At 42.0% G+C, this 24,333-nt stretch overlaps 1 protein-coding gene across 1 annotated transcript in view; it reads right to left on the bottom strand.

Moving 5' to 3' along the window:
- Positions 1-500: 500 nt before the first annotated feature.
- The window catches only part of jph1a (junctophilin 1a), a 30,247-nt gene continuing 6,414 nt past the window's right edge, over positions 501-24,333 (bottom strand). Inside the window, exons 4-7 of the mRNA XM_084566016.1 lie at positions 11,291-11,409; positions 3,625-4,355; positions 3,039-3,135; positions 501-2,885 (exon numbers count right to left, since the gene is read on the bottom strand). Coding sequence (XP_084422142.1) covers positions 3,055-3,135; positions 3,625-4,355; positions 11,291-11,409 — 931 coding nt within the window. The 3' untranslated portion in view covers positions 501-2,885; positions 3,039-3,054. The remainder of the gene's footprint in view (positions 2,886-3,038; positions 3,136-3,624; positions 4,356-11,290; positions 11,410-24,333) is intronic.

The following is a 24,333-nucleotide window of genomic DNA, read 5'->3' as shown; positions in this document are numbered from 1 at the left end:
CTACACTAATCCAAGGCTGATCGGCAGTGGAAACAGTACGAACTGACCTGAGACAAACTGGGGCACCTGCCTGCACTTGCTCTGCTAATGTGAGACCCCGACTAAGATACTTTGATTTCGTGCCTGGTCTTTTCCCCCCGGATCTCATTATGAGAAGGTCATCATGGGGCCATCGCTGCTTGGAGATTCATAGAAGTGAACACGAGACATTCGTATAAGACAAGTGGAAATCTTTGAATCTGTAGGTATGCAGATTTCATGCCTGTATATGTAGGGCAGAATGTTGTACTGTATTATATGTATTGATTAATTATGAAGCCAGGTGACAAATTATTAGGTACACTTAAATGAAACAGGTTTAATACAACATACAGAGAGTGCATTAGTTTTAGCTCAAGTTCACAATTTAAACCTGTAAAAAATAAAATCAACACACGAAACGTGACACCTGGAGGACTGAAAGCAGAAAGAGTGTTAACATACAACACAAAGGCGTAATATTGTTTAACAAGGCATAACATCTTTATTGTTATACACATTACTTCATCTCCAAAGACTTTGCACAAATCAGTGGGGTAACACGAACTTTGAGATATCAAAAGTCTCCCACAGTTCCTTTGTTATTTCCTAAAATACTCAAACAAATACATCTGCCTTTCACATCCCCAAATGGTACATACAGTACAACCAATTAGAAATAAAGTATTTTTTTTCCACTGTCAAACATTATCATATGTGCATTACATTACCAATTACAAACAAGATATATCCATTGTCAAAATACAGGTGTGCAAATTGTTAGAAAAATACCAACTCATACCAGATTCTGGATTGTGCTCTGTAAAAATCCTTACAAATAGTATATAATAATCTATATATAAATGTCTCCAACATGCAATGTTGCATTTCAAAAAAATATCCCATAAACAGGCTGTTCAGATAAACCTCTCAAAACTCCATTTTATTGTTTACACCATATTTTGTTTTTGAATAAATTTCAATTTCCAGTAGTTATGTGGACAGTTTGCAAACTGGTCGAAAACTCTCTAAATCTAATGTGCTGCTCATTTTTTAATTTTTTTTTAAATAGACAATACAGTCAAGTTGAGCCTCAAAACAGAATTGCAGCAAAGAAAAACTAAACATATTAAAGCCCTTTTCAGGATGACCAATGCTCACAAACACATCAGTTGTACAATGAATAAATAATTAATCTTGGTAGGGGTGACAGTAAATGTCCACCATATAAATAACCACTTTGAAAATCAAAGAAACTCATGCCATACCTGCAACAAAGACTACAAGCAGCTACAATGAAGCAAGTTAAAAGCATGATTCAGGTGATGACAACAGTCAGAGTTACCCCCACACAACAAAGTTAAGACAAGGATGGCATCTCTTTCCCTCCCCCCCTTCCTCATCTTTTCTGAGGTAAACAGTATTACTGTTAAAGACTTTTAAAGGCATCTCTCCTTCTCCCTGGAGCCACATTCCCCATGGACTCAACCTGAATAAACTTCCACTGTCCACAAGACTGTCTCGATCCAGTCTCATGAGCATGCAAGCACTGCCGGGCCTACACAAGCAGCTTCGTGAGCTGCGTTTTTGCATCATAGTGGTATATTGAAACAATAAAAGCAAAGAATAGCGTGAGGAAATTCAAGCAAAATGGTCTAGGCATGTACAATGAAACAATCTTCCTTCTGATTTCATAAATAGCATAAGACATATGTTACTTCACTCCCAAAAAGCTAGCTGGCTTTTATCTTTTATAGCATAAACCACTTCCACTAATCACAATCTCTGCTCTTCATTAAAACCTTCTTTCAAAACCAGTCTTTTTATTATGCAAGTCTGACCAAAGAAAAAAAAGGAAAATGTGATTTTTATAATGGTACAAGCCCCTATTTGGCAAAATATATTATAAACTTTTGAAAAAAATAAACATATTGCACTTTCTGTAACATGGATGTGTAATGTCAAATTACAGCTCAATTTTTCGAAATGAGTAAAATTCAAATAAAAAGGGAAAACTAGTTTCTTTACTCATTCTGAGAGTTCTAGAAGCCTATGACTGCAGGTAACCAACATTCAGAGAACAACAACGGACAAAAAGTTACATTAGAACAAAAAAAAAACAAACAAACTGTTAAAACTGTACCATGCACGGGGAGTGTTTCAAAGCAGTGTATCCTGGATTACAATGGACGGAGCTTGGGGAAGCTGCAGTGATGTTTGGGTTAACAGAGTAAGACTGGCTAGTGACCGTGCTAGCACTGACTGCTGGCAACGGCCGTGCCCAGTTTCCTCAAGCAGGAGTGGTGTGAACCCCAGAAAACGCTCCGAACACCCAAGCACGCTCCCGCTGCGACTGCCCCCCTCCCCCTGGGCCGGGCTCACATCTCCCCATCAAAACGTCAGATGGCAAAATAGAAAGGCAGCTGTTTGCTCCCGTCATCTAAAAGTGCATCTCCACACTCTTCCAGCAAGGTCCGTTAGCCCACTGCCATCTCTGCCAAGGCAGAGGGAGTGGGCTACAGAGACCTGTGCTTGGATCAGCATACGTGTGGGTTTCAATTACTTCATTATTTTCAGACTGTGTATGTTTGGTTGCATTTTTTTTAAACTTTTAATTTTATTTTATTTTTTTAAATCTCACTATACACGACATTTCACCTCAGCTTTTAGTGAAGCCAAAGGAGTGCTTATTCACGGGGCTGGCCCTAAAGAAGGCCATTGACAGGTTGGTGATAGTGATGCCTTCCTCCTGATTCTCTTCGGTGTCATGCTGATTCCTATACACCTACGGCCGCCCCCGTGTCTCACTGGCGCCATTTTCATTTTTCAAGGCTGGCGATGCAACCGTACCGGTTGCCATGGTTTCACTGGAACATAAAACAGTTTGTGTAGATTTAATTGGACCCTTGTCAGATTTCAGATAGACATTGTGGCACACAAGATATTAATAAAAGGGCATATTCATTCTTTAAACTACATTAGCTGCTCACTGATTTTTGTGGGATAATAAATGAACTTACCTGAGAAACTGCATCATCATGTCAGAAAATGGACAAATATAATCGCAAGGCCAATATTCAACAGCATTACCATAGCAACAAGGATTGAGTTAGGGCCCTGCAAAAAATAACAAAATTGTTAAAATCAGACATTACATAACAATCGTTAAGCAGTGCATCAAATGATTGGTCATCACAAATCAGGCGAATCAGGAATATACATTATCTTATCAAGAGTGAGAGAAGATTGAAGCAGGAGGTGGTTAGCTTAGCATAGTACAAAGACTGAAAACAGGGAAAACAGTTAGCCTGGCTCTGCTACCTAAAATAACATGATTAGCATGTTATTTCACACTAACAACTGGGACCTGTTAGCACAGAAACCAAGAAGAAACAGTTTGGTAACATTAAGAATTCTCTGTACAGTCTTTGTGCTAGGTTAAGCTAAGCTAAGCCAGGCTAAGCTAAGCCAATAAGCTACTGGACATAGCTTTGTATTTACCATACAAAACATAACCAACTCTGAGCAAGAAAGCGACTAAGTGCAAGCGCTTTTTCCAAACTGTTCATTTGAAACACTTTCCTCGCTCCTGTCAGCGACACTTACTGTTTCGTCCGTGCTCTCTGCAATCTCCATGCTAGCCTTCTTTGTGTCTGCGAGGCTCTTTGGCTTTAGGGAATCCTGCTTCCTGAGTTTCTGGTCGCTCTTGCTCTCCCGTATGGAGGCTGGCTTGGGGGTGGGTGTACTAAAAGACCTAGAGGATTGCGGGGGCATACGTGCCAGGGCCAGGGCATTAGGCTCCTCTTCTGGGTCCTCTTCAGGTTCTGGGGGTGGAGGGCCCCTCGGAGGGGCCTTGACGTAGTAACTGTGGTACTCAGAGTGGAGTTGGCCATTGACTGGCATTGCCGGAGGCTGTGAAGGAGGAGCAGGTGCTGGGGTAGGCTGCTGAACTTTAGTGGGTTTAGGTGGAGCCTCAACATGCACATGAGAACTTTTGGGGCCATCAGTGATGGACAGCCTTTCTTCTTTACTCAGCTTCCTCGACTTCTCATCCTTACTGGGCTTATAACTTAACTTCTCTTCTTTGCTCGTCTTGCGGGAAGGCTTCTCTTCTTTGCTGGTTTTCCGGCTAGTGCTATTGGCGAGCTGACCTTTCTTCTTGCCGGAGGGAGGCGAGGGGGGAGGTGTTGCTGCAGGACTGGTCACTGGGGAGTGGGGAGGAGTGGTACCTTTGCGGTAAAAGTGAGGAGAATCTTTCGGGGACTCCTCCTTCTTTTCAACAGGGACTTCTTTAATCTCCACAGGTTCCTTTGACTGTTGCTTTATGTAGTCAGGTCCTAAACAGTTGAGAGAGGTGACACACATTAACATCACAGACCATCCACAGATAACCCTGGACAAGGAAATATGTAATTTCTGTTCGCTAGTTTGATTAGACAGCAACTAAAATAATTGAAATGCGCATCTGATGGGATATTTCTTTATTGAAAGATGATGCGTTAAGATGTTTTAAGAATCAGTATGACATTTTGGGAAACACACATATACCAAGTGAGAGACAAGAAGATTAAAACAGTTCTTGAGTCTGTGGAAGCTGAATATGGAGCTATTTCCATGAGCAGGTTAGCTTAGTTTAGCTTAGCGCAAATACCAAAAACGAGCTCTGTCAGGCTTGCTAATGTATCTGCCCTCCAACACATTGAAAGACAACTAATTATCACAAACTGAAATGTAAAATAAATATGTTTTATTAATAAAATTAGAACTTATAACTCATTTTGTAAAGGCCAAGTTAGCTAATTACATCTGTTGCCAAATTAGGCTAACCACCTGTTAGCTAGCTTCTAGTGCTAGTTCTGGTAGGCAGTTTATGTAACGTTTTGAAACCGACAGACTAGCTGTTTCCCTCATTCCCATCTACATTAAGACACCTTGATACAGCATTGCATTCATCACACAGACATGAAGTGTGTATTTGCCAAAATGTCAAACTATTAAGTATTGCTAATGGCACTTAAGAAGTACAAATTCTTAGCTCTGTGACATGAATTTGATGATACATAAAAGAAACAATAACAGACAATGATAATGATAGCTTTAATGTATACAGTTCAGTGAAATGAAAATGCCCCATTATCTGAGGTTTAGACGTTGTTCAGTCATAACTCAAAAATGACCAAACCATAAACCAATGCTGAATGCTGTTCTGAAATTTATTCTGATCCAGTTACTGTCCAAACGCCCAAACTAGGAGATCAGAATTTCACTGTGCTCCAGACTGAAACCAGATCCACACTTAAGCATAGTCAAACTTTCAAGTAAAATATTCATGAATCAACATTATATATGCAATCATTCTGCAGGATGGGAAGGAGGCAGACTGGGAGATGGAGAAATGGACTGATTAATGCAGGGTCACAAACACCATTTCACAAAGGAGGCTCCCCTGCAGGCTTGTCCTCGTCATCAGTCATTCACTTTAATTGTTTTCCGGGAAAGGCCCTTGTCACATCAGTTCTCAGCATCCAACCAACACAGATAATGAAGGAGTTGTCCCTAAGGAGCAACAACAAGACTTTAATGTCTGGGGAAGCTATGGACTTCCTTTTTCTTCAGCACCATTTTATGGACTAAGGTCTTGGGTTAATGGACAGATAGTCCACTAGATATTATTGGTCCTAGACCCAATGAAATCTCCCATCTTCACTATTTATGTTCAGTATTTTCCTCTAATGTTCTCTAATCTGTGTGCCATATTGCCTGAGAATGAATGTAGATACTGTTTTGCCACTCTGTGGTAAAAATGACACTTTATCTGTTCCTTTGTTCTATATAAAATTAATATTAATTAGAGACATCAGGCTCTTTGTTTGCTTGTTTTTTTTCTCTTTGCCTAAATTAGATGGTGTCAGAGTGAGAAAGAGAGGGACAATGCTGCTTTGTCTGAAGCACATCAGATGGTGTGAGCAGAAAAGGATCCACTGCAGCCTGTATGTATAATTTGAAATGTAGGAATTATAAAGACAACATGTAAAAGAAGTAGCACAGAATTTACAGTGGCAACACAGAAACATTAGCCGAAATGCGTACAGTCACCTGCAACTATGAATGGCTGTGTTTTCTTTAGCTTAGAATGAGTCCATCATAACTACACTGGGAGCAGTTTCTCTTGCATGCCATGTCGTGCTGCCAAATTGCTACAGAACCTCAGAACATACAGACCAAACATAGGGTCGCAGATTTCCTTACATGCTTGGCAAGGGAGGGGTTTTTAGTTGGTCGCTGTCGGCAAACTCTCCAGTAGATGTCACTAAATCCCAAGCACTCCCTCTTTAAAGCTGAACTGTTTCGCTAGTTCGTTTATACTCCGCATCCTTTATCCCCCCCACACCCAGATGCTATACTCATTGACTCACTGATTGGGTTGGAAAACGGGTTAATCTGAGAGATCAGTTGAAAGGATTTACTGGCTGTCTCCTATATGCATGACAGTGATTACGTTTATACACTATAATTTAAGAATCAATATTAGTTTTGATTTGACATTCATTCTAGGACTAATTATGCAGGTATCCAATCCAGAGGGGTACAAGTGTATCCAGTCCCATATCAGTGGAATCTTTTAGACTTCAGTACTCATAAGCCCAAAGTATTTTTCAGCTGCGTGGCATTCCTAATTTGTTTTATAACTGCCACAACCAATAAGACCCACTACAAAGAGACAGGGGGACATCTGAACATCTGCGGGGCTTAATATATCTGCCGAGCTTAATTTCGCACCATAGCTCAATAAGAGTTAGGGCTTCGTGGGCGGGCCTGGGCAATTTCACTCTGTTTGGGGACACATTCCTGCAAAGGGTTCCAGGCATTTTCTGAATGGTTCTTGGGACTCAAATGACCCCCGGCCTCACGGTGCTATAGGACTGCAACGCTGGCAGTCAGGAAAAATGACTCCCACTCCATTTCTACAGCCATGTAAAATTCCATGTTATGGAAACATGCACTCACAAGAAATATTAGAATTAGAACTACATGGTTGCGTTGTGGATATCTGAGCTTGTGGAGAGCCTCTTGACAAGTGACTTAAGATTTATTAGAAGTGATTCCTTACGAAGGAATCCTGCCAGGTCAGATGGAACATGTACTGGGACTCAATTATCCAAATGGCTTTGGCGTTTCTTTTATCTGAGCATTGATGAATTGGGCTGACTCTGCAGCCTTCTTGAGAGGGTCATCAAAACAAGCCATTATACACGACTTGAGGTATTGTACATGAAAAAAATACAAAAGACAAACGCAGATACAGACATGACTTTCAGCAGTTAGAGCACGATTTGTCATATTTAAGCGACATGCCTGTGTTCTTTTTGAGAAAAGTTCAACTGCAAAATGTGCTCTACCCTCTAACATCATCATTGTCTCTTTGAGGTTATTAGAATACACAAGCTTTCGTTTAAGCTGCGGGTTGCCAGTTCTGTTCATGTTAAATCCATAGCGCATTTTCTGCTCTAGTGCACACTTAGGAAAACACACAAGCTCTCTCTCGCTGTCACGCACGCACTCACACATTCATAGAACCCCACCAAACACAACAGATCGGCGGTTTAAGACCCGGCCTCACCCCTCCTGACCTTAATATGAGATGAACAGCAGTAATGAGAGGAAATCTTCACTGAGACCTGGGCATCGATGTCCATGTGTTTGTGAGTGTGCGCATGGGAAAAGGGGTACAGCACAATCCAGCGCTAGAGAACCCAAGTTGAAAGGGAAACAGGAGATTTTTACCACTGGAGTCTTGTTTTTGGAGCTTTGAAAATCAAACACTGACCCAAGGCTGTTGTCGCTACATATGAATGATGACGGGTCTTCGCTGCTGCCTTGTCAAATGCACTGAGAAAAATATTTCTCTGCAGGCAAACTGTTGCTTTAAGTGTTTTATTGTCTCTATGTGTCAATTATAATGACATGTTTGTATTTTTATGTCTCATTAGCGTCCTAACATTGATATATTTCATCAAACTGTATATGTATGAGTCTGTTCTTTAGTTTGTGATCCCACCATGTTCTCTTGTGTTTAAGATTCATGATTCAACGTTTAGATTTTCTCTTTCTTCCTCCTACTCACACTGGGTAGGAGATGGGCAGATGGGCAGGGGGAGCTGTTATTGTTTAGCCAGATTATATTCACACATGTATATTTGCATGCACGCACACACACACACATATGGAAATAAGCTATTCTCTATTGTCTGCAGCTACTGGTTGAACATGATCATTGTCTTCCGGTGCTTTGTTTGCGAGTGGCCACATGCAAAGAAGAACCTGGACGGCCTCATGTTCGCATGAGATGTGATTGGTGGAGATATGCTCCATGGAAAGAGTCAAATCAGAGGGAATGGCAACAAACACCAAAGACTTTTATTCATTACTCTGACTATGATTTCAACACGTGGGAGAGACAGAAAGGGATTTTGAACTCTACAAAATAATATGATTGACAGTTTCTATTCTGTATCCTTGAAAGTCCCAAGAAGTTTGTGCATTACTTTAAACTTCCCTTGAACTTCTGTGTTTAAACTTACACCACACCTGCTGCCATGAATATACAGCAGCACCTGCTCTTGTCTGGTTCTCAGCTCTGACAGTCCAAGCTTTTATGGGTCCACCTGGTCCATGTGCACCTTGACTGGGTCAAACAGGGCGGAGCAGGATCCCTGCTGGTACCCCCCACCTTCCAACCCCCCTCCCTTCAGCGACCGGCTGAAGGAAGGGACAGCTGCTCTGCGTCAGCCCCGGGGAGGGGGTGAGTGTGGGGAAGAGCTCCTCTCAGTGCATAAGGATTTCAGCTATGTCTCCATTAGACCCCAGCGAGCACACATCGCCACCAAATATAGCCCAATTAACGTCACGCCACAAGCCACGCCCAGCTAACCCTCGCTGCTCCCCCTCCAGGGTGCTGGTTGTGAATCAGTCATAAAGGTCAGTGTCCTGTTCCCTGTGACCCTGTCTTTCCTTTTGAAGTACACACTCCGAATCTTGGTGATAATCTGTTATGAGTCTGAAATGCCAATTACAAACAACAAGGGGTTTAGACCCCTGGTTGTTACCCTAGAGGATTTATTAGAAGCTGAGGGATGGGTGTGAGTGAGCATATTTGCACTGTGGAGGTACATAATAAGAAAGCAAAGTAGATGGATTTGGTAAAGTCATAAAAGCTCCTTCTAATGCTACTTACTCAGATTTGTTCCACTGTGATATTAAGATAGACAAGGTAATGACAAAGGATTGTTCAACACTATCTTTGTCCATTGTTGACAGGACACAGGACATTTTTGTGTTTAAGTGTAACACCTCTGGTCATTTGCCAGAAAGGTGTAAATAAGGGACTGACTCAAGCACAGTATGATCTGCCAAAAGGCCGACCTGCGTCCACACACCTAGAATCTGACTCATAACATACTAAACTTTCATTAACGAGAAATAAAGTAAAACACAGAAGACGGGTTTGTCTATTTGCAGGTGCCTGTCTGGCTTTTAGCTTGGCTTACACGCTTACGTAACTGAACGGTTAAACATCACGGCTCAGATGTCGCCGTGCGCTGCACATTATTATGACATCGGCCACTCTCTCATTCATGATCCGACTTATAAGGCAAGGACACTCTCCGCACAGACCTGTGAACCTGGAGACCACCCAGTCCGCCAAGCATGACCACGGTTTTCCACAACACAAACAACCCGCAGGATGTCTCTGGCCCGGGCTGGCCATTTCTGCGGCTTAGTGAAGGGACATGCTTGAATGGGTCCCATTGTCAATCTATTTGTCACCCACTATTTTGTGGTGGCTTTTGGCAAGGGCCCAAGGTCGCTAGCTCATAGGCCTAAATATATTACGGGCAGTGGAAGAGATAAGGGTACTATACATCTTACACTGTAAATAAAAATAAAAACATTGCACCTTTGAATATTCTAGAATTTTAAAGCGAATTATCTGAAAAAAGGTATACAGCGACTCCTGCAATACAGAATAGCCTAAGAATAGAACAATTAAGGTGCACCAATAATTACATTTTAGGTCATCCTTTCTGGACGTTGCACTCTCTACTCTCAAATGTTCCACCTCTGACCCCACCTGCATCACAAATGTTTTAACAAAAAAAGGATCTCCACCCCTGACTATTTATGTAGTATTATGTGTCCGGCTATGTCTTGTAAAACTCAGCTTACCTTGTAAATGAACTAAACAGAGTTGAGTCGACACCCTATGATGTGAAGTGCCGTATAATATGGCAGTGTGCCTGTAAAACCTTCAGGCAGAAGAAAGATGAGAGCTGCTTGGTATTGGGAATGGGAGACCTGTGGCTTTCTTTCTCCAGCACTCATATTCCATGGAACCATTTCCACACTTCACTAAAGCATGAGTTTGATATGATCAAATGAGAAAAACCCGATTTAAAGAACAGGGCAGGCGACGGCTGCAATTTTCTTTAGCAAGTATTTCCATCACAACGGGCCTTTGAGAGAGAAGACAAGGCTTACATCCAGAATACAGTGGTCTGCTTCAAGCAGGGTCTGCTTTGTTTAAGCACAAACACAGTGTTCCATTGTGGTGTTACAAATCATCCTCAGTACCTCTAGTCTTCGATTACAGTCTTGGAACACCAATCCCTACGCTTCTGTGCCCCCAGAACAAGCTAATTACTAACTCGGACACAGTCAGTGTAAACAACTCTAAAACGGTGCAAACATCATTGTTCATACAGTAACCAGCCTCTTACCCAAAGCAAAGGCTTTGATGGGCAGACTGGTGTCTTGAAGATAGCTAAAAATGTGAAGGATGGATTTTAGAATAGCTTGGCAGGGCAGATGTCCCACTGTCAGGTGTGAACCACTCATGTGTTAAAGCCCCCTGACTCCGGACTCCTGCAACAGTCTAAGCAATGACTGCAACTTCATCTCTGGGTCGGTCAGGTCTAAAATGACTGAAAACCTGGTCTAAATCTATACATGCATGCACAGCTAGGCAAATGCTCAAGCAAATTTAGCCACTTGAAACGTATTGTATTTCACCATAGAGACTGACCTCCTCAACCCTTTAGTGCACCTGCAGTCTGTGGAAGTGTTTCTCATTCGGGCAGAAAAGTATGAAGGCAAACTACCATCTCTTATACTTAAACACTAAACATGTGCGGTATGCACCCTTTGCTACTGGGAGCATGATTTGCAATATATAGGCATGTGTTGTGTATTAGGGCTCTTTCTTAAAGGTTACCTGGTTGGTAGAAGTTGGGGGAGAGCTCCCTAGCAACTGCCCTGGCAATTTCAGAGTCATGCACAGCAGAGATTGCGGCCTGGTCTGCCGCCTCGCTTTTTGTCCTGGCATGGGCCGTTCTGGAGACACAATGAAAAATGAAAAACAGTGTTAGAAAATGGAAACCATCGGTGAAGGCAATATGCATACAGAAAAACATTTTACATTTTTCCCTTACACCGTATCCCTCAGTCAAACATACTATTGACATGCGATTCTTCTCATTCTGGCTGTCTTCCGTGACCTGCCCCTATCATCAGGCTCGACAAACCAGATTCCCGCTATTGTCTTTTTCTTGTTCCTCTTCCACCCCCCTCTCTCTCTCTCTCTTCCCTCATCTTTAAGCTGTATCACTCAGCCTGTCCCTCTTGGGGTTAGCGTAACACCTCCCCTTGTGCTTCCATCTCAAATCTAAATCCCGATTTTCCAAATGGAGCACAGCCACATCCAAGCAAGAGCTTAATCCAGTCTGGAGCACTGCACTGTCGCTCCACTCGGGAGCGCCAGGCCAAACGGTGCACACACATGCATAGAGGCCGAGATTCATATCGTATCGCGTTGCAATTGCATCGCATTGTTGGTGGAAAAAAAATCCCAGGTCAAAGAGTTGGAGGGCTTTCAGACTGCTAATAAAACTATGCTCAAAGCCATCTGTCTACATCCATTTTATTCAGTCTTTATATACTCATGGACGGTCTCTTCTACAGAAGCCGTTTTTAATCCCTTCCTGTAAATCTTTTATCATAACAAGCAGAAAACAAGACTAAACAAGCACAAGACACCTCCCGCGATGTCTACATTACAGAACAGCGCCTAGAATACGGAATAGTCGCCAGCTGTTCGTGCGTAAGCATCAAAGAATGTCTTATTGACGTCTTCTGTACCACAGCAATGCTTAAAAACCAAAAGGCAGAAGAGTAATATGGTTTAGGATCAATGTGAGCTTAGCATTAGCACTGAGAGGTATTACGGGAGCGCACCATGGTGAGACAGAGAGAGGCCAGGGGTGACCTGCTTAACAAATCCTTTGAAAACTCCACTGAGAGTTATTATACATGCTTGTGCACATGCAAACGCACAAATACTGAAAGCCATGACTAAAGAAAACATCTGTGTGCAGGGGAAGATGGTGTTAATGTGCTGCCACCAGAGTCCCTTCAAAAAAGACCAAATTAAACAACAAATGTGAAAAAGCCTCCGCCTGTGGATAAGTCATAAATGTATGAACAGATCATGACAGCAAATGCTTAAACAATGCATGACTGTGAAAACAAGGAATGACAGAATCCAGATGGGTAGTTCAAGTATCACTGTAAGAATTGGCAGCTGTGCAGGCTGCCCTGCTTAACCCCAATCATCCATCTTCCTCTTCCTTCCACCATCCCTTCTCTCTTTTCAATCAATGCTCCTGTTTTTTCCAATCTGCCTTCATTTGGCTATTGACGCATGCCGTCATCCCCCTGCCCGGCACCCCTCCCTCCCTCCTACTGTCTTTCTGTCAGAGTGACCCCAACGGACAGATGTCTCTATTTCAGACTACATGTCTGTCCTTGGACTCTGGGCTTGTCCTGTTTTTCGCGACAGTTAGATATTAAAATGCATGAGGAGCCATGACGGGACCCAGAAATAAGTCTCGGCATCATCCACAGACAAAGGACACACTATTTCAGCACCACTTTTGGAAACTACTAACCAGCTGCAGATTAAAAAAAAAAATTGATTTAAGAAATTTCAACGGGCATGACTCACAATGATTTGATTGTTGCTAAGTTAAAGGAATGTCACTGGTGCCGCTAAGAGAAGGTACTGTGTGTCCTTATGATTTTTTTAGGCGAACCTCAAAGTTAAAAACTGACATTAAAGCATTCCACTTACAGCCCATCACTGATATGCACGCTGCTGGCTTACCGCACATGCTAGGAGGACATAGAGCCTTCTATTTCTGAAATGTGTGAAATGTGTCGCCAAGTGAAAGGAGGCATGAATGCGTCATGAATGTATACACCGTGCCCATGGCATATCCTAAGGATCTTAACGGTGGAGTGAGCGTGAAGTCACGGGCAGACAGAGGAAGTGATGCAGACTGTTCCCAGACAGGATGGCTGGTGGTGGGAGGTGACAGGCAGAGAATGATGGGAGAAGAGGTGTGATAGAGCATTGGGACAAGAGGAGAGTCAAGTGGAAAGTGAGAAAACATGGGCATGTGGAAGGAAGAGATAAAAGGGATGGTTAGTTTTCGTCATAGTGTGGGTAAATAATACATATAGACACTTTTAGTTAAACTTACAAGGGTCTCTTTCTATAGTGCATGGACTATTAGAATTGCTGTTGACCATTTGGGGGCAGTGCAACAAGTTGAGAATACAGACAAGCAACAATGTCCATTATTTGCTCTCTTTTTGCTGCTGAGATATCCAACTCTCGATTTAGGTGTTGATTCAGAGAGCGTATTGTAGGTTTATCAGAGGAATATCACCAACAAAAACTTTTGGATATGGCAAAAAGGTGATGCTATTGATTGTTGTGAAAGTTTCAGTTACAGCGAATCCTTTGTACAAAGAGGCAAAGCATGCACTAAAACAAACAAAATTACAAAATGCAGTGCCTTGATGATCCCATATTCAAGGCAAGATCTGAGTAAACAACAAAATGCAAAGTCACGAATGACCTTTGCAAAAGTTTCAGCTTCTATAACTTGTCAGACAATCTGCAGCCTCCCTGCTTGGAGCCAGTCTGCCTCTGAATATAAAGCAACACCTGTTCACGTCTAGCTTTAGGCGCTGCAGGCGCTCTAGTCTGCGGATAGGCCGAAGCAAATCAAGGTATTTGAATCTGCTGGCATAAATGCCATAAAACAATAGATGCACTCAGAAAATATAACAACTTATAGAAACTTGGACAACGTTTAGAAGGGTGCATTCGTTTAAAGCAACTCTTTTTGGACGGAAGCTCCATTTAGGAGATGATATTGATGAAGGCCTGGCACGATCCATGGCAGTTTCATTACTGTGACAAATGAATTGTGTGAAAAATGTTGAGTCAGTTTGGCAGAGAGTGTGGCGGATGCTCTTTCTCTCCGTCGAATGTGTGTCTGTGCGTGTTTGAGAGAAAGGATGATGGTGAGAAAAGAAGGCAAAGGTACATATCAGGAAAAGGTGGAAAAGAGAGATAGACAGGATCAGAGTAGGGAGGTGACTGAGACCGAAAAAGAGAGAGAGAGACAGATTGCCCCTCTAAAGACTCTTGAGTATTTTGAACTGCTGAGGTATGCATCTCAGCTTCTCTAATTTTACTGTAGGGTTAAATTTCAAACCACAGTTCCCATGTGGCACGGTGCATCCCACTTTAAAGTTTGTCATACCTCGTCTCCTGCTGAATACAGTGTGTATCTGTATTATGTGCCTGTTGTGTGTGTGATTTCATGTTATGTGTGGGCACATTTCCTTGAGTGAAGCTTCGGTCCATCACTCCCCAGGCTATGGCCTATTTGAGGAGTCTCTCTCACATATGCTGACACAGTTCTAAGCCTCTCCCCTTTGCCTCTTACCATTTGCACCCCTCCCATTTTTCTTTTCCTCATCTTTCTGGTCTCCATCACGCCAAAACCATTCCCCTTCCCCCTCAGTCCAAGCTTGGTAACTGGAATGCTGACTGGTACGGTATATAATAAGAAAGAAGATGAGTCTTGACCTTGTCTGCTGTAAAGATCACCCCAGCAATCTCAAACTTCCATCACTTGCTCACAACCGAGAGAAAATTACCTCCACACAGCACATATCTGCTCATGAAAGGATATCATACATTAACACAAATCGCTAACCATCTCTTGCCCAAACAATCCCTGCAGACAGTCTGCACAAATTAGCACTTAGTTTGCCCCGCACATATATCCGTGCTCGCTATTGAATTCCTGGTTGGTGCTAATTCAGGATTACTCAAGCATGACTAACGCCATTAGTGGCTAAAACCGACTCTGAAATTACTCAGGAATTATTCCTGGGCTGAGGTCTGGGCTGGCATTACCAGGGGCTGCAGGGCTGGGGGACAATAGTTACAGCAAATTAGGTTTTAAGTGAGAGATGGGGTGTCTGTTATTATGAGATAAGGTAAGTTTATGCTGAAGGGAGAGCTGTATAATGGGAATACTAGTACACGGTCATGTCTGGCTGATGAACGTGAACCAGTTTATGTCTCAGGTTTGTTTGGTCTCTGCAGTCACTTAATTTCTTCTCCGCTCTTGTAAGGAGAAGCGAAGACATCGAAGCAGCACAAATTACAGATCAGTTGTGCATGTTACATGGGTTTCTTTAGATCGTACCTACTGAAATATGTATTAATTGTGACATGCCACGGTGTGCACAATTATACAAAGCACTGCAGATGACACAGGCAGTTGAGACAAAGGGACAGTGTGGTTCTGTGTCATCCACACTATGGCCACAGCTGCACTTAAGACTTTTGTTTGTTCATATATTCATGGTATATATTCATTTAATTTATTTGGATTTTTATGAAGAATATGAATATGAAGAGCATTTGCATGGTTGAGATACCAGGGTAAAAGAAGGGAAACAACAACTACGTAATCAATAGATTTTACAAAATCGGAAAAGGACCCAAGGAAAATGGTGCAAACACAAATTATCGCATCTACAGTACCCCTATAAGTCATTATTATTGACTTTCTTGTATTTAGAGCTCATTTCATCCCCTGTTGTGATGCTAAATATGAAGCCATCTACCTGCTAGCTTGAAAGCAGCTAGCTTTGCTGTGCTCTAGGGCTAAAAATACACATGTACCAGAACTTCTACCTCCCAAACTGACTAGTTCTATTTCAGTTACTTAACTTGTACAAAAAAGTTATAGAAATAGCTAACTAAACTGTTTGCATCCATCCTTTCTCTCTTTCTTTCTTTTTTCTTTTTGCTAAGCTAGGCTAATCTGCTCCAGCTCCTCTAGCCAGGGTACAAACAGGAGAGTGTAATCAATCTCTTCTGCAGCAAGAAGCAAATCAGCATATTTTCGAAAGTATATTTCTATGAGTAAAGCAGTAACCATAAAATAAGCTGCAGAGTTATAAATATTTGAACATTTTGTCATCCATATCATCATAATTTTGGCATGATTATTATTTTCTCTCCAGGTAGCCTACTGCTTCTGGTCATAATGTTTGCCCCTCATACAGAGGCCAAACTCGCAGGTAGAGACAGACTGAAATCCCAAACACAGACTTCATTTCTGGGAAGAAGAATGAGCAGAATCAGTTTTGATTAAACACGAAAAATCCCCAAACTCTGTGGACATTTTTGGCCGTGGATTACAAACAGGCCTAATCTCCCACTGGTGCTCTATAAACTCAGGAGCTCTGCACCGTGTGTCTCACCACAATACAGCAAATATGCATATGAGCTGACTTATAAAAAATGCATGCATCTTTGCGGTCCACGTTCGAAGCTCTGTTATGTTGAAGGTCTGCTCCGCTTTGAGCGCTAATATGAGTCCTCGGGTGTGTTGGAGTGACACCGAATCCCTTACTGAGATGATCCCTCTGGTTTTGGTGAAGGGCAGTGGCAGGGATTCAGACCTCAGCTCTGTGCTCTCTGTGTCAACACTGCTAGTGAAACATGGCCACAGCTGATAGAGCTAATGACACAGAGGGGGAGGGCGCGACGGTGGCTAAATCATTCACGGCAGAAACACAGAGATGTTGCGTTCTGCAAAGTATTTGATTTGACTGCTGCCTCCACTTTTGTTGGTTGCTTTAGGCAGAAAAAGGTGCGGACAATTGAGGAAACGGCAACAAAAAAAAGCCAAAATGCCTGCAAACAAGGCAACATGGGCCTCCATTTTAGGATTAATATTGAAATAAACAGATTGGACTCACTCCACATGGACAAATCAGTACGGTTTTCCTAAATGTGAGTGTTTAGGCCCTTGCTCAATTACATGGTCCTAAACATTGATGATAGCTATTAGAAACTAGTTTGCTGTGAAATTGTAGCGCAACATCGCTAAATAAATCAATTACAGGTAAAAGGACAATTTAAAGACAAAATAAAGTAGGGTTAAAACCATTTATTCTTTTGTAATTTGTTTAGTTAAGTTCAATAAAGGACCCTTCTCAGTCATATAATATAATATATGACTATAACTCTTATTATAATATAATAAGAGTTAAAAAAACAAACAAACAAAAAAAAAACATGTTTGTGAGGTCACACCACCAAACTCTAATCAGTTCATCAAGCGGATGTAGTGTTGGAGAAGTTTCCCCAAGGATTTTCAGTATTGTGTTTACAAGTCCAAGAACCTATTTTGAGAGCTCAATGTGACCTTTGACCTCTGACCTGTGACCACTAAAACCTCCTTCTTGAGTCCAAATTAACTTTAGTGCCACATTTGAAGAAATTCCCTCAAGTTTTTCTCAACACGTTACAAGCAGAAGAGGATAGCTGTACATACTGTACGGATGAACAACATAAAAACAAAAGAAGTCTCAGCTGTAACCAGCACAAAGACATAACAGGACACAGCCTAGAGGTATTCAATTTAAATTATTTTAATTAATATATAGGGTATTTGTATTGAACTTAAATCAATTAACAAAATTGTTCAAAATTCCTCTGTTGATTGAGTTTATCTAAACCATTTACAGGGATTCTATTGCACATCCATGTATAAGTAAAAACAGTATACAGTATGTATATGAATATGTATATGTATATGTATAATAGATTTATGTTTTTCTATCTATATGTATATGTACTGTATACTTTATGTATCACACATAAGCACAGATACACATGGGGTTCTTATGATAAAAAAATCAAGACATGGTGTCATGCAACCATACAAACACTTTGCACACATGCAAAAACATTTCAGACAGATAAAATTAGCTACCTCATGCGCATGGCGTTTAACTCCCACCTATTCACACACACACACACACATCACATCTGCACAAGAACTTAACTGGACAATTATGGAGTTGTTCAAAATGAGGCCCACAGTGTACCAGGGAAGAACATCGAACTGCTCTTGCATTATTACATTAAAGCATCCTCCGTATGACAAGAGTCTTTAAATCTATTGTTAACCTCCGACTGGAAACAGACTCGTCGCACAAGCCCTCAAGGATGAATACACACGGCGTTCAACTAGCGGTGCCTCTTCACTCGGATACTTTATAAAGAAAATCCACAAATGGCTGACACGATGATGACGACGGTGAGGCAGTAACCATGGTAACCATGGTAGAGACACTTTGAGAAAGCTGTCCAACCAGGCATCTGGTCCGTATTAATGAATTTGCAAATGAACCAAGGCGCACTGCAGCCTACTGTACTGTATGGGTGTGCATATACATATGTACATATAGACTGTCGTACACAAACCATCACTATTTTCAAATCCGATTACTATACAGTCCGTGCACTTTAACAAAACTGCGGCTGAAGAAAATAAACACGGACACAGGGGAACACACACGCAGGCAGCCACTCCACGGTGTGTCTCATTTAACTACGAGGCTCAACATCCGAAGCTGAACCTGTGTGAGTAAAGGTCACATTGCCTGGCAACCACTTGAGCTTAAGGAATAGTTTTAATTATGGTCTGTGCTCTCTCTCCTCCAATCTCCTGTCACCATTCACCCCACTGTCTACACACACAAACACGCACACAAACACACACACACTCAACCATCAATTTCCTTTTCAGTGCAAAGCCAAAAGGAGAATTAGTATTAGGTTACATCTGCCCACAACTGAAAACTGTGGATACCCTTCTAAGACACGTGCAAACACAAGACTGGTAGGGAAAAAAAACTTTATATAATAATGATTACTGTTATGTGGGTCGAGTTCTACATTACTGACATGACATAATGAAGTGGATTATAAGAAAATAAAATGGCAGAAATGCTAGAAGGAATGTCTTCATTATGCGGCCGCACATTCTAATAAATCCTAAAGGAAATGCATCATGACCTTGGCCGCACACGCGGTGTCACCTCTACATGCGTTGACCCCGTGCATGCTTCGTGAGGAGATCAGGAAAAAGCAATTCTCAACAACAGAAGTGATAATTCCCTAATCCAATCCGTCAACATCTGGAGTGAAAGCAGCCTAGCTAGCCAATCACAGTGGCTGGACAGATTTAGCGGGACACATCAGCATCCAGAGGCTACAGACACATGGCTCTGGTAGCAGGTACCAAATAAAAAAATAAAAAAATAAAAACTGATTTGAGAGTTCGTTCAGGCAACTATAAGGGAAAGGAAAGAATTACTGTTCTCTGTGCTGCAAAAAAAAAAAAAGTATGCTAACTACTATATGGCTATACCATGTGTTGCTACCATTCTTTATCAGTCCATTTTACTAATCACATTCAGTGATTTAGTTGTGTACTGTAGCTACATAGCATTCTGCTTCACTGAATGCATAACTGAATTTTTAGGCATGTGATGAATTGCCTTGCTTTGTTTTATTAAATGTCGATATAAATCTGTCACTTTCAGAACTGAGCTTCCAGAATTTTGATCTGCGGCTGCACTTCCAAACAAACTGGTCAACCGGTGAGAAGCAATCAGCGGATCAACTGTTCTTTTATCAAGGAAAATATTTGCTCATTGCAGCTCAAATGTGGCTATTTGCTGGTGTCCTTAGTCTGTCAATGATGCCTTTGGGCCTTTAACCTTTTGAAGTTGTTACTCTGGGCTTTGGGGAACATTTTATAAAGCAAACAATTGAAAACCAATCAAAATAAATCAAAATCAATCGAAAATTACTAATACAGAGATATACGAGCTCCCTCATGCCACCCGTTTTTATACTTACTATTTAAAAAAACATGGGGGGAACGCGGGGAACATCTTGTCTTCAAAATCTGACAGTTGAAATGCATTTAATTTTAGGGTTAAAGGTATGCTTTGCCTCTCCGGTGCACTTCTATTTCTAGACGCTGCCACCATCTACATGCTGTGGAGGCTATTTTGAGGAGGTTTATTCCTAAAAGGTGATAACACTGGCCTGTAAATCCATGCACAGAACCCAACCACAAATGGCTGACTCACACTCTAACAAAAGATATTAAGACGTCTTCCAGATGCAAAAAAAAAATCTGGATTGACCTCACCTGCGGTCTTCTGGCTCCACTGTTCCTCTCTTGTTCAACACGTGCTCGGCTATTGACGCAGGAATTGTTCACCCCTGGGCGCTGACAGTTGGTATTTTTTACACAATATTGTGTCTTGTCGTGGGGGAATTCTCAGGGGGCTCGCTCGTGCGCGCAGAAATCCCTGGGGATGCTCACTGAACAGAAACACTCCACTGGCTCTCATTAACTTCTATTATATACGTGACAAGAAGAAGCAACACAAGGTAGATCTGCTTGATTTTAAATAATGAAATGAATACAATATTGTAGAAAATTCATCAGAAATCACGTCAAGCAGAGGCTGCAGAGGAAATGGAGGAGTGGGTAAAAAAATCAGCTGTACAAGGCGTACTTTTAAATGTTTAATGATTGTAACACCACTACATGAATTAACCTCTTTACAACAGCAGCGGGCTCCACATGACTCCCCTCCTTCTGCCTCCCTGCCTGCCTGGCTGACTCATCCCAGTCTTTCTCAAGAAGCTGCAGAAATATGTGCCATTCTCAGAGAGATTACAAGCCACGGCCACACAGTTTTGGCACGCAGGTGAAACCCAATCCCATCGCCGCTGCCGTCGACACAGGCGCTGCGATCCAGTCACATTTACACACAGCCGTTTCCCACAGTCCTCCGCCCGCACCAGAACAGAGGTTCAGTGTGCCTTTAAGTATATCCCTGTATTCACTTCCAAATAGGTAACCTCCTCCTCTTGTTAAAATGTGTCTTCGCCGTGCCGGGAAAATGGAACAACCTGCTGTTCCTGGAGGCTGCGGATCGATTTCTGCCAAAATTTTTCTTTTCTCGCCTTCCCACCGTCTCCCACCGGGCAGGGAAAATATTAAGAAGGAAGAAAAATAGCTTTCAACTCTCACTCTGAAAAACCTTTTTAAATTTCAAATGGCCTACATCTTCCAAGCTCGACACCTGAAGTCCAATTCAACACAGCCCTCGTGACATTGTCAGAGTTATTTTTCAGCTTTCTTCAGAGAGATATAAGACCACACATACTTTTACAGGCCGAGTAACTGAACTTAATATAAAAAAATCTTAAACTCCCCTTTTTACTACTTGTTTAAAATAATTTAGAATTTATAAATATCAGGATATATGCTCGTTAGTAGACTGGCGAGCTGTCCAGGGTATACCCCGCCTCTCACCCGATGACAGCTGGGATAGGCTCCAGCACCCATGCGACCCTTCTCAGGACAAACGGCTACATTAGATGAAGATCCTCATCAGTATTGAAATAATTATTTCCACCATGCTATTCAGACACAATAATAAGTGACGGAAGGATAATGATCTGATGGTGAAATCTGGTGAGTTACACAAGGAAAGTTACAGGGTCAGAGCTCGGAAAATGAAGCCTACTGTCGTTTAAAAGATTGAAACAATAATGGTTTGCGCATTTCTGAACTGTGGCAACCAAATGAAGCGTCACACTTGGCAAACCTTTCCACAGACTACCTTCGGAGGGCCGGATCTGGCTGTTGGAGCTACAAATGGATGACTAACTGTCTATATACAACACCACCTTCTAGACCAAGAAATCCCACAATAAAGTCCTTTGACCAGAAGAAATATGCTAAGTTGGAGACTTAGAGCAGCAGATAAAGTGGAAGTAATGCCATTAGCTAAAGTAACTGTTGACCGTACACACAGAGGCATCTCAGGAAAACAGCAAACCACCCATTAAGCCAGCACATACCAATTCATTAAATTAGTGGCAAAAACAAACACTTTGAGAGGACTGTGGACAAGTATCCCGTTTGATTCCAAACATTTGTATCCCTATTAATCACTCAGACCTAATAAGATGTGAACGTTTGGCCCAGGGTTAAAAATAAAAGAATCATCCTTTAACAGCTTCCACGGTTTCATCCATCGACGTCTTCCAGACTGACAGGTATGACATCATATAATGCTCATGTGGTGAAGCACTGAATAAGATTGCATTACACGGTGAAATTTGAAAACTGCTCGACTAACTCGTGATACACGTCCCATTGCATCAGCTACATTATTTATAGCCCTTTCATATGTACGAGCTGGCCGTGACTTTGGGCATTAATGATAGCGATATGGCGCATGTGGCCGGTTTGTTTTATACACGTCCGAGCAGGGATTTGATTCTGTCAGCAGGAGACTTCGCACTACATCCCGCCATCACGTTGCCATAAATATGAGAGAGGGAGAGGGGTACATGTTGGGGGATAGTTATACTGTATGATGTGTCTTGCTTTACTCTCACTGGTGATTCAGATTGCTGGCAGCGGTTCCCACAGTTAAAGTTACTGTACCTCTTCGCTACTGTACAAGTTGTCACTTCATAAAGAGTCGAGCTAGACAGACTTTTGGAAGGTGCGTGGCGCCACTTTATAAAAAAAAAAAAAAAAAAAAAAAAAAAAGATGGGAACCAATGTGGGACTTTCACAGACGTGGATAGCTCCTAAGCCACCGCCATCGAGCGGGACCCAAGACGGAATCTTACATGATGTGCAGAGCGCCGGGATTATTTTGTTCACATGTTGAAACACAGGCTGATCTATAACTCTCTCCAAAAAGGGCAGGTGGTGAGTGGCTGAGGTCACCCCGCAGCAGGTGATAAACAAACACCCCTGGAAACAAACGCTCCGCACACATCGCACACACTTTCTCTGTTCAACTGCCAAATGATAGCCACCGCGTCTTATCCTTCTTACTCAAACACACAGACGAGTACTCCCTTTCCCTTGAAATCCACCCCCACCCAGTTTACAACGTATGGACGCACACATGCACACGCGCACATTTGGGAGAGATGATAGTGTGAGTGAGATGGCGGGCAGCTATATCAGTGTTGGGACGGGTATATATTCCTGGCTGGTGCTGATAAGCCAACTGATGCCTTGCCTTATTTAGGCAGTACTCACTGCTGACACACTAGCAGAGGAGCACACACTGCATGTGTCTGTGTGGCAGTCCCGGTGTGTAAGTACAGAGATAGTTGAGTCCCGATTAAGTCAACGTATATAGATAGAAGTGTGTGAGAGACAAGGAGTAAATATATATATGTGCAAATGTGCGCTTAATGTTCTTCTGCTAATATGAACAGTGGCTATGTTCTACTTGAGCAAAGGGATTGGTGAATGGCTAAATGTGAAACTAGAGTCTCTGTGCTGTCGCTGCAGCCTCATAGTTAAATAGATTTAATAAATAAATTAAATAGATAGCAGCAGGAACACAGTGAAGTTAACCACACAACTACCACACATAATTTATTTAGATTATTCCTATAATCATAATGTACTGAATAATGAATTATTTTCCATTATATATATAGTTAAATGGTAAATATACGATAAATATTCTTGCTTGAAACTTTCCACATTCATTTTCCTGCTGTCATCTACTTCACTCCTGCACGACATGCTAGCTAAACTCATCTAATCTCGCCAATAAATCTTGTGACAATACATGTGGCGAAGCTCCCTTAGTGGCAGGAGCACATAAAGTGTTGGTTAACCTTTCACTAGAACAAACAAAGCAATCAAACAGCTCACCCTGCACATGGACTGGCTTGCTACAGGCCATTTTATATCGTTTCTTAGCTTCCTAGAGCCTGTGCGCCTAATTAAACTAATCCGCGAGCGTTATTCATGTACTCTGAGGCTTTTGTAAGGTCATTTCACTCATCTGTTGTGAAATGACTCAAGGAGTGAACGTTTAGGCAGCAGAGGTGCAGCTTGTCAACAGGCAGGGCAGGCAAACGCATACAGTAGGTCCCCCCCCCCCCACCCGGCCAGTAGGGGGCCCCCAAGAGCTGACTAACGTTAAACTACAGCAGTGGCAATGTGCTAAGTT

The sequence above is a fragment of the Chelon labrosus genome (genome assembly GCF_963514085.1).
Source record: "Chelon labrosus genome assembly, chromosome: 18".
Lineage (NCBI taxonomy): Eukaryota > Metazoa > Chordata > Actinopteri > Mugiliformes > Mugilidae > Chelon > Chelon labrosus.
The sequence above is the reverse complement of the archived record's forward strand: the minus strand, read 5'-3'. Positions and strand labels throughout refer to the sequence as shown.